The 11,913-nt window shown below is 39.3% G+C and overlaps 1 protein-coding gene and 1 long non-coding RNA gene across 2 annotated transcripts; one reads left to right on the top strand and one right to left on the bottom strand.

Annotated features, from left to right (window-relative positions):
- Positions 1-388: 388 nt before the first annotated feature.
- On the bottom strand, positions 389-2,143 carry LOC116171873. The gene is made up of 3 exons (XR_004145551.1): positions 858-2,143; positions 673-801; positions 389-625 (listed from the first exon to the last, which is right to left on the bottom strand). It is a non-coding gene; the product is annotated as an uncharacterized LOC116171873 (long non-coding RNA).
- A 2,045-nt stretch (positions 2,144-4,188) lies between these two features.
- Positions 4,189-7,821, top strand: LOC116171311 (leucine-rich repeat and fibronectin type-III domain-containing protein 3; the record flags this gene model as incomplete). The annotated part of the gene is given in 5 exon segments (XM_031488081.1): positions 4,189-4,288; positions 4,422-6,128; positions 6,174-6,536; positions 6,918-7,146; positions 7,205-7,821. Coding segments are annotated over 4 exon segments (2,583 nt in total). The 3' UTR covers positions 7,492-7,821.
- Positions 7,822-11,913: the final 4,092 nt, after the last annotated feature.

Raw genomic sequence — 11,913 nt, 5'->3', positions numbered from 1 at the left:
GTCTTTAAGTCCATGAAAAACGCAACCACCTTGGCATCCTTTTTTTCTAATTCCTTTTCCACCAATCGGTGTAGTACATATACACCGCAGACCGTTTCCCTCTCTTTACTGAATCCCATTTGTGTTTCTTCCAACATCCTATTCTCTTCTATTTCTCTATCTAATCTTTTATTCTACACCATTGCCTAGACTCTATACCCATTCGTCATTCTCGTATAATTTTCCATTTTCCATATTTTATTTCATACTGTCCGCTATACAGTACATTACATCATTCATTTGAGTCCGGAAAGTGATCTATTACATCACAAGGCCGGAAGGTGTTGCGTAGCAACTGATAATTTTCTGACAAGAAGAAACGTCAAATTTATTTAAGACGATAGCTATTTACATTAATCATCCGAAAGCTTAGGACTATTAATTATACAATTAGAATTCTCAATAATTTTAATACTCGTAGAGGACACACCCCCATCGCTGGGGACTGTGGTGGTGGAAACCTCTTGCCACCTTCTCAACCATATTCTCGGGGCGAAAATTGCACTAATTTCTGTACAAGTTCAAAAAATTCACTCCATCGCACTTATTAATGACTGGAAATACGTCTACCGTGAGTTTTTGTGTCCTGATGAATCCGAAATTAAAAAGTTGTACAATTAGGTGTCATCTAACCTTTACTAAAATGTAATCTTTTGTAGGCGCTGTCAACTTGACATATTTGGAAATGTTCGCGTTTTCATTTATAATGGTTTTGCACATTTAATATTTGGACCACAATGTAGAACTAGAGAACTTTTTGGCCTAGAAGGTATTCTATTAGTTTAAAGAAGGTTTATTAGCTCTAATTATTTTCTTACCGCATCCAAAACGTTAGAAAGCATAATGTTTTCGTTCACATTATTATCCTCATTGTACCTTTTTTCGCCAAGCACAAACTATATAACTAATACTGATTTCTGGGGATGAGGTTTTCTACAGCTTCTTCACTTTTTGAACAAACCACCCTTGCAAATTCACCACCAGAAGAACATGCCGCGTCAAAATTGAGACAGTATGAAATAAAATTTTGTACGATACACGGCCGTGAAGTGAGTATTAAAGCACTCGTTTAGAAATTCCGAACTCGGCTCCTTCGTCGCCTCGTCCGTAAACATCTAAACTCGTACTTTAATAAGCCACTTCCCGGCCTTATAACGTAAATAACTATTATTGCCTCTTTTGAAGATCTGCAATATTACCCCTTCCTTACACTCTGAAGGTACCCCCCCTTCTTTCCATATCTTGTTGACTACCTCCTCATCTTTTCCTTGGCTCTATCTGTGGTGAAAATCCAAGTCGCATTTCCTATTCCATCTCTTCCTGCCGTTCCCTTTCTTCTGTCTTTTGAATTGCTGCCCAATCTCTCTCTTATTATCTCATCTCCTTCAACTCCTTCTCATCCTACCGCTTCCTCTTTCTCCTGCTTTCGTTGTAGTACCTTAATAAAATGTTTTCATTCCTCTAACTGTATTTATCTTCCACTTGTTCTATTTTTCCCTTTTCTTTTGTTTATCACGTTCCAAAAGTCGTCTGTTCTTAGTTCCCTGATCTGTTCTTCGTGTTTTTTTCTTTTTCTCTATCTTTTTATCTTTACATTTTCTGTTGTATTTTTTTTTCTGTTCTCTCAACTGTTCCCCCTTTTCTTTCTATGTTTTTCTTTTTTGCACACTATCTCACGACTGCTTCTTTTCTCTCTCCCCTCTCCTTCAGTTATTTGTTTCCACGTAATTGATTTTTGGATTCTAATTATTCCACTCCTCCTCTATGCTCCGTCCTCTAGCTCGTTCCTCTAGCCTACTTCTATACACCTCCACAGTGTCTCTTGTCCAGAACTGTATCTCCCTTCTTTCGTGCTCTTCTTCAATCAAGTTTACTGAATCTGTTAAACTAAAACTGGAGACTGATATTAGGAGACCATAAACAGTACTTTCTTCTATTGGTGTTTTCTGTCAGCTTAGTATACTATCATTTGCAAAGAAATAGTCTGACATATAGTATGCATGAAAATGATAAAGTCACTAGATATAGAAAGTACCGCAATCATCCGCCATTTTTGGGCAAATTTGCTGCCAACTTAAAAAAATTGACAAATAAAATCTGAATAGCTGTCATTTTTTATAACCTAAAGGTGGGTTCATAGCTCTCCGTTCATCCGTTGCGTTGATCCGTCAAACGGATAGTACATTTTGTTAAGGTTCATAGCAATCCGTCCACATTGTACATTTGCAAGTATAACCATAACCTAAATTTTATTTTGTACTGTACCCTTCGTGATTTTCAGTATGTGAAAATGGTACGAAAGTAAGAACACATTGCTATCTGATTATTACCGTGAAGAACGAATATGCGAACGCTGTTAACATACCAAACATAACCTCACTCTTGTTAAAAACGGACCAACGGAAACGTAAATGTTCAACTTCAACCAACTTTTCCGTCGTAAACGGATGACGTACGATTTAAAAATTTGCTGTCTTCTGATTGGCTAACGGACAAACGGAAACGTATGAACGGAGAGCTATGAACTTACCTTAACTTCATAGTACTGTCATGTTTTATAAAAATATATACAGATATCTCCAAACAGGTGGAACAATCCCTAACATTAAAGTTACTAGAATCTGGTAACTTCCGCCATTTTTGGGCAAAAATCATGCGTTCTCTCTCTAACACACGAGCCCAATGGATTGCGGTACTTTCTATATTTAGTGACTTTAGAAAATGAAGCTTTCATGACGATTTCTGGTAAAGAAAGAATTTACTCGCCTTCGCACTGCTGTCATCCTAATACGAACATTTGAAAAAAAATTAGTTGCATCTAAACCTTTTTGCCAATAAATTTTAAACCTTCCCTTGTGTAATCCTACCATTAAGTTTAACTAATAATTTCCGCACTTTTTATAAACAAATGTACACATATCCTCTTGTTGCTACTGTCCTAAAAAACAATGTGTGGAAGACAAATCTGTATCAGGACCAAAACGTGTGAAGAATTTTTCCAGAAATTTTGTTTAGATATTCGCGTGCCTAACGCAGTAATTTTTCAAAGGAATGTTAAAGTATCAGGAGAACAAAATTAAATGTTATACCTTCTGCTTCGAATTTTAAGGGGAGAACGTAATAGATGAAAAAGTTTTTGCTAATAAACTTTGCTCATCCACATGTTTCCGTGATCTTAACTCAAAAACCTCTCCAAAAAATGGATATAAATAGACCCCAATACCCGAGAAAGTTCTTGCAAATAAGTTTTACACCTTCCGACGACTTTGTAGCCCTAATACAATTTAAAACAGACCCTAAAGAGTCGTAAGACCGCAACGACACCAAGGATCCAAATGACTCCACGAACCCAGGAACACCAAAAAGTCGAAGCACTGAGGAACTAGAAGAAATCCCAACATCTTCGAAATACTACAATTAATACAGATACCACGATACTTCACATACCTACTATAGAAGGGCCTCAGCGCCCCACTGAACGCGGCGATTCCAAGGAGTACGTGTACTCCAAGGACGCTGAACATCCGAAGGACCTAGTGCGAGGGACTCGAAAGGGCCACAGATACTCCAAACGGTCCAAATAATTAAATATACCAAATACTACATCAAGCCTCCAAATGATCCAAATTTATTGTCTAGTGTGTGAATGTAATACACCGGTAAATGTTGATAACCATTACCACGAGCATTACCATATTACCACGTTTTCCCCAAACATTTTTCCAAAGGGAAATTGTTTCAGAAGGGCATAGCACGGCATAAGACATCAGAGAGTGTTGTGAGAAGGTATTTGGCGATATAATTTACCTCCTACGATTTCTAGCACCCACTACATTTCTCAGTTCGATTTAAAAGCAACCACACGTGACGGAGAGTAATTCTACATAGCAATGGTACTCGCGATGGTATTTATTAAAAATGCAGCCTTGAAATGGTATGTACAATTAAAGCTGCGCCTTGATTTGTAAACAATTGCCTCAACAAATTATTGGACTCGGCTAATATTCAAGTTCAACCACTATCTATTAGTAATCCTTCTCTTGTCAACGAATTATGTAAGCAAGCATTCGTGAGATAGTTTGTCGCTTTCTCAATTTTTTCCCAGCACTTACACACAAATTGTATATTAATTGTGTTTCCTTGTCGTAGGACGAGTCGGAAGACAAGTGGGTCACTTGGTGCCATGTCTGCAAGACGTTCCAGCAAGAAATGATGAATTTAATTTAGAATTAACGGGAGCAGGAATAGGGTATGAATTACAATCATTTTTGTAATTAACAATAAATCGTTCCACAACCAGCATCACGAACCGTTACCTGGTGAATTAATATACGTTTAGGCCATCGACTTCTTTTACAGTGTTTATCTTTTCTGTATTGTAGGTCATGCGACGTCTGGTATGTTTGGATTTACTGGTGGCTGGAGCGCTTCTGACCATCGTGACAGCACAATGTCCCTGGCAAAGAGAATCGTTAGAACTTCAATCTTCCTGTTTGTGCTCCTACAATTTGGCGCGCGAACTTTCGGTGCAGTGCGATATGGTGGAATGGCAAACACTTTTAGTGGCCCTAAACCAGTACGCTACAGAGACACCCTTAGACTTATTGTATGTAAATAATTCAACAGTAGGTGCATTAACAGACTCAATTTTTGCTAAATTAAAAGTGCATAATATACAATTATCCGGGTGCAAAATAAAAACAGTGTCTAAAGATGCGTTTAAGGGACAAGAACACCACTTAAAAAACCTAAACTTGCAGGACAACGATTTAAGTGAAGTTCCACTGGAAAGTCTAAGGATAACAAAATCGTTAATGCTGCTAGATTTATCTCACAATCGAATCAGTGAGATTCCCGATGGTGCGTTTGAAACGTTGACGAAGTTGACAACGTTAAAGTTGTCAGACAACAATATCACTATCAGCCATGGTGCTTTACGAGGTCTGGATGGGTCTCTGAAAAATTTGAATCTTAAAGGCACTCGGCAAAAAGAAATCCCCATAGCCGTAAGGGGATTGCGAACGTTAGCATTTTTAGACTTGTCACAAAATAGCATAAGAGAACTGCCAGGGCCGGACGGCGCGAGTACTTTTGACGAACTGAATTCACTGACAGCCTTAAATTTAGAACGTAATCTCATACAAAGCTTGGAAAATGACACCTTTGCCGGTATACGAACTACGCTTAGTTCGCTAAGCTTGCTCAACAATCTACTGCCCGACTTCCCTACCGGAGCAATCAAAACGCTCAAGGAACTACGCGTTTTGGACATAGGATTTAATCTCCTAACGGAACTGCCCGAAAACGCATTTCTGGGCAATCCCTCCCTGACGCTGCTAGCGTTGGATGGTAACCCGCTCTCGACAATACCCCACGCGGCACTGGCACATCTAAACACCTCACTGCGCGGTCTAAGCCTCGGTGGAAGATTCCTTCACTGCGACTGCCGATTAAGTTGGGTGGTCGAATGGATACGAAAAGGCGATCTTCAAGTGACAAGCAGAGAAAGAAATCCGCAATTTTGCGGAAGTCCGGTGAAATTTAGAGATCGAGGGTTTTACACCATCCAGCCCGAAGAGCTGGCGTGCAATGCCAGCGATCCAATTGGTGTGGCCACCGTTGTCAACGCAGATTTGGACGACGCAGCGAGTAACGCGTCGGATCCTCCAAAGTCGCAAACCAGCACAACAACCACGACTACCACCGCGAAAAGTACTACGACCAGCACTTCTGCGCCCGAGTCCTCCACCAGCACGAGCACAAGAAGTTCAACGGCAGTTTCAAGCACAACGTCCAAAGTGACTCTGAAGACCTCACGAACGACGTCATCTTGGAGGCAAAATGGTAACAGCCGACCGCCAATAATTATGAGCTACCCTGCCAAGAATAAAGCTGACGATTCTTCTGAAGTAATTGTGAAGAACGCATACAGGCAAGATAACTCCGTGATTATTCAGTGGGATTCCGACACCGCCAACATTTTGGGCTTTCGAGTTGTGTACCGACTGTTTGGTGACAAGGCGTTTAAGCAAGGTCCACCTTTAGAAGCCAGCGAGAGAGAGTTCAAGATCAAAAATGTACCCTCACAGGTAATTACTATCAGTCTTGTATCAAAATCTAACGCACCCCCTTAGGAATGCATAGTCGTCTGCGTGGTGTCCTTGGAAGAAATCACAGTAACACCAGACACAGTTCCTTACGCCCAATGTCGGGAGGTTCGCACCGTGACGACGAACTCTTCCAACATGGACAAAATCACAATAGCTGCCAGCGCAGCGATTTGTGGTACCATAGTCGTTGCGGTCATTATCTTCGTCGCCGCCTCTAGACGACGATCTCGAAAAATGCACGAGCTCCACCAACAGAAATTGGATGTGAAGCATGGCCTCCCGATCGCCGGTCTACCGGTCAATTGCTGTGCGGGTCTCGGGCCCGCTCCCAGTCCAGGAGGACCACTTTCGTCCTTGGCCACGCTGAACGCCTACAACAACACAAAGGTAAACACGCCTCATACTACAAATCGTAAACTGGACTTATGAGAGTTGTGATAGTAAGTCTAGTTTATAACTTCGCCTTACTCGTAGTTAGTACAACTAAACAATGATCTGTTTTTAGGATGCTGAATCTAAAAGTCAGCTACTGGTACCACAAATCACAACTCTCTGACTAGTACCTAACATAATCTCTTCATTTTCTTCATAGCTTTAAAATGATATTGTACTTCCTCAAAACTATGTGTAGAGTAGTACTATTAAGTATGTAATTAGTGGGTTCGGTTTTTACTTCAACTATGTACAAAGCAAGAGACTGTTACTAACTCACCATGCGCCTCTAATGTTCACCATGAATGATCGCTCTATGATACGACACATTTTCAGGATTGGGATCAAATTTCCACGTATAGCACTCACAGTACAAGAAGGCCAGTTATATACCCAATTGAACAACCGTCGTCTCTACAAGATGACATGCGATCCCACTTCAGTTCCAAGGGAAATAAAGCGCGCTCGTTAGCCGACGGCCAATCGCAGCACAGCTTCTCAAACCACTCGGGAAGGTACCTAACCTCGAGCGCGTTCCCGACGAATCTCCTCACGGGAAGGCAAGGTAAAACGGTTTACATCGAACATTAAAATGAATGCAAATAGATTTTCGCCTTTCACAGACTTGAGACATTCACGCCAATCATTAGCATTGCAATCGGATCGCATGTCACGTGCATCACATCCATTATCTCACGCACCGACCCATTCAGTATCATCATCAACGAGACGAAATAGACCAAGATCGCGTTCGCGCGACCACCACAGACCCAGTAGCCGATATAGCGTCGCCGATTCGACTCACACGCTTAATAATTACTGTGACAACTCAGATAACTGGACTGATCACGATATGGACATATACATGGCCCGTAACCCCACGACTAGAGGTGGATTGGTACCTCTTTAACTCACAATTAAAACTATGTCATTGAGCTGGTCATTAATTTATGAACAAATCAACTTGTAATCCAAGCTAGTTAATAACGATTCTTTATTTATCAGGTGTACTGCCACACATTCAGGAGGCTTATGCGCGCGATCACCACAGTAGGCTAAATTTTGGTTGAAGTGGTACCTACACAGGGGACAAGCAAGCGTTAAGTCGCTTTCCGCCAAAGCTTTGCAGATAAGTACGTAAGGTAGCACTTCGACATGTGACAATTGTGAATAGTATTATTGACAATACTTTCTAATGTTAAGGTTTTATACTATGTAGAAATAAATGACAAATACTTTATGCGAATTTTCTTCTTTCAAAACTGCCATTATCTTTTAAGCATGAGAATAAATCTGTTTCACTTCGTCTTGAAATACTACCCCACTCCCCTCACGACATTTTGTTTAAAAAAAACCTGTTATACCGCAGATCCTTACGGGACCAAGTCAAGGAAGCATTGTTAGGTTCCGGTGGTCACTCAAATAACCGGATTATAATAAAAACAGCCTCCAAAAGCAGGAATGATTGGATTTAAGAAATAAGTAGAACAAAAATATCTCCCTTCAAAAGGCCCCAAAACAAGTTCCGAAAGCAAAACAGCTTTCCAAAGGAATTAAAATAACCGATAACAGGGCTGGCTTTTATAGCAGAAACCACATAAATCATTATAAAACTTTGAAAAATTCTGAAGTCGTTAAAAATAGCAAATTGGTTCTTCGTTTCCATGGAAACAGTATTGTTATATGTTCTGAACTTCATTTTATTTCGTGCTCCACGTCCTATTCTTGATAATAATGGCAAATGTCATTAGAATGTACTGTTACTGCTAAAGACAGGCTTGGCTTACTCATCAAAACCTATTAAAATGCCAGTTTAACATCTGCCATAAAATAAAATACTATTATGAGTGTAAACTTAATGGTGGCGGACCTCTACTGCATAACTGAAAACCTGCACTTGAAATCTGTAATTTCCTATCACGAATTCGCAGTTTCATTTCCAAAATTATTGATATTGCGGCTTTGTAATACACTGTGATATTCGAAATAAAAGGTCGTTTTTCTTGCACAACTGTCTTCCATGTTATAACAGTTAAACAATCAGATTAATTAAAAAACTATAATTCTGCTTCTTTTTGTAAAACTGACTTCCTTAAAATGTGGTTTGTTTGGCTATTTTGAACAATAAGAAAGTTACCCGTGCAATCTCGATCAATCGGCGCAAATTTTTATTCAAATCGTCTATACGTGGCTTAATATGGGTAACTAGTCAGTAGCTGTATACTAGCATTATCTGTACTGAAACAACCTTTCCAACAGACGCTAAGGCGGTAAAAAACGTAGGCATTGTAAGGGTACTTAGAAAACCAGTGAAACCACTCAAAATTTGGGTTTTACTCTGAAATCATAATATGAAAAAATATAGTGTCAATTTATTATGTAGTTCAATATCACCTTACAGTGTGTTTTAAAAAAAGTCGGATATCTATCGGCGTACCCATGAAAACAAAAAAGTCTTAATAAACATAAGCCAGCAATTTAGTGCTTCAGAGACACCGTTGAGGAACCTTCAGTACAACGCTTCGTTGCGGAGAAATCATCATCAACTTTATTTTTTATATGACCAGTAAAAAAAGTACGCACTGTGTTGAGTAGCATATTTTATTTCGAATGCCAATATATATGACACACAAAAGAAACAGAAGTTGAACACTGTTGGTATCAACAGGATGGGGCGACCGCGCACAAAGCCCTAATCGTGCGAGAATACCGATCGGACAAATTTCCTGAAAAATGCGGCGTTGTGCGCGGGTGCACCACCCTGTTGAAACCAATAGTTTTTTTTTGTGTTTCGTATCGTTCGTATTAAAAAAATTCTACTCGACACAGTGTGTACATTTTTTACCAAGCATTAAAAAAATAAATGGCTATTTCTCCGAAACGAAACGTTGTATTAAAAATCTCTCAACAGTGTATTGAAAGAGTTTTGTAGCTTAACAAAGAACATCAGAAAAAAATAAAAAACGAAATCGGCAAATTTCGGTTTTTCTGGAATATCCGAAGTAATAGAAATTTTCTGGTTTTCGTTAAAGTTCGTTGGGCTTGCCTGAATATACAGGGTGTTAATACTAAGTCTTTACACCCGAAAATCAAACATAGTTCCAATTTTTTATTTGGTGCCTCGGTTCGATGATATTGGCGGCGTTGTTTTGTTTTTCGAAAAATCATCATAACTCCCTTAGACTAATGAAAAAAACAAATATTTTCAAAACTATCTTTCAGCTCTCTAAAACATTTGTATTTGGAATTATGTTTTACATTTTCTAATAACAAAATAGCGATTCATCAAAAATTAAAAAAAAAACATTTTTTGATAACATTTTCCTAAACATTTTTTTCAATTTCCATTTCCCAAATGGCCCCTCTTCACAGGATAGGTTGAAAAAAATGTTTAGGACATAACGTTTAATAATAGGAAATAAAATAGCTACATCTACTCACATTCATAAAATTATCGATTGTTGCAAAAAAATGCAACCACAAAAAAAATTAAAATAAGTGATGAGTGGTACTCAGGATCGATAGGCTACATAAACGCGAACTGGTATTAAGGGTTGAATGGTCTGCGATTTACAGAACCAAAATTTGAAGGCTCCACTGACCGCCGAAGTTAAATGGGCTTTACAGAACCAAAATGTAAAGCTCAATCTTGAACTTACCGACAGCTGCAATTAACTTTTTACAACTACCCTAAACAAGCACAAATTTCTTTGACAAATGTTCAGAAAATGGTAAAATTTAATTTCATATAAAATCAAAAATAAGAGAAGCAAACAAAAAAATAATCCCTTCAGGTAAATTTGATATAATTTACGCTGCTCGCATAATTCCACAAGGCTAAATTTTAATTAATAAGAACAAAGTGGCAATTAAATCTTGTCCCCAAACCACGGCCTCTGGGGCTACATTTATGCGATTATTTCCAAGCAATTAGACCACCAGGGATACGTGGAATTCAATTCAATTAAAAAATGATAAATGAAAAGAAGTACTGTGCGATTCGAAGTTCATCAACAGTGCCAACAATATTGCGCATTTACTAACTATAAGTATTTTAAAGATATTATTGACAGTCCGTCCGCTAAATTTCCAATTTCCAATACCCATTCCTTTAAGAGGTAATTAGACGCGACCCTGGGAGCGACCCTCACATAACCGAATTCTGTGGTCATAATCTATAATCTTTATTATAATTTATGGGCGTAGAAACCGTAAAAACAATACTGTTTCTTTGCAAAATTGGTTAATATTCAAATGCGGAAAGGGCTGCTATGCGTATTACTAATATCGATAGTCCAAAATTAGAGAGAGTTCTCATACCGATTCTCTATGTATTAGCCAGGCTCACCTCAGTCCCTTCCACTGACACTGTAGTTTTGAAATATTTACACTTAAGCTTTCGCCAATCCAGTAGATATGTCTCGCCCAGCCGTGCCAATCGCTCTCTGATAGTACCCTCTTTCGACACTCCGTTCTGCAGATATTTCCACTTAAAGTTTTAACCTCACCAAAAGATATGTCTCATCCAGACGATTCATTTTGCCTTTGTGACTACTCTGACACACCGTTTTCGACGAGATATTCGCACTTAGAGTTTTCACATCACCAATAAGTATCTTTCTTCCAGACGTTCCAATCGCGCATTGGGATTACCCTCCTCTCACACTCCGTTCTTGAGATATGGGGAACCGATCACGATACGGAAACGAGAAGAAAGATTGTGGTTGGCAGAAATTAATTCCTTTCGTTGATACCTTTTATTGATATCATGAATATAACAGCTTCATCCCCCCTCCAGCCAACCTACTGATCTCGAAAAGGAGTCACGGGGAAAAGTTATAGTATGTAGAAACCAATTCCTTTCTATTAGACCTGAATACCATGAAGGAAAGAACGCGTGATCCCCCCCACTTTAAACTTACTTAGCACTTCTACATGTATGCGTATACAAAATCTGCGAAAAATTAGTCGTCGCATGTAGCAGTTATGCACTTTCAGAAACATCTCGAGAAGTAGTTCATGGGGGCGGAACCTCCCTACGACAACAAAATTTGAAAGCCCGCCGGCAATGCAACAAATTCCAGGACACTTAACCTAAAAGTATTTCAGATCCATGTATCTGAAATAGAGCTGGATACCGCTCGCGAGCGATTCGCTTGAAAAAGTCCTCCAAGCGGAAAAAACGCTTGCGCGCGCTCGCGAGCACATTTCTGAGCGACCGTTTTGTTAAAATGCTCAGCGCTCAAGCGCTTTTTTCTGCCCGCGAGCGGTTTTTCCCCTAGGGTGTTTATTTTTCTCTCGCAAGCTCTTTTTCCGCTCCCGAACGTTTTTT

The sequence above is a fragment of the Photinus pyralis genome, unplaced genomic scaffold (genome assembly GCF_008802855.1).
Source record: "Photinus pyralis isolate 1611_PpyrPB1 unplaced genomic scaffold, Ppyr1.3 Ppyr1.4_LG5, whole genome shotgun sequence".
Classification (NCBI taxonomy): Eukaryota; Metazoa; Arthropoda; class Insecta; order Coleoptera; family Lampyridae; genus Photinus; species Photinus pyralis.
The sequence above is the reverse complement of the archived record's forward strand: the minus strand, read 5'-3'. Positions and strand labels throughout refer to the sequence as shown.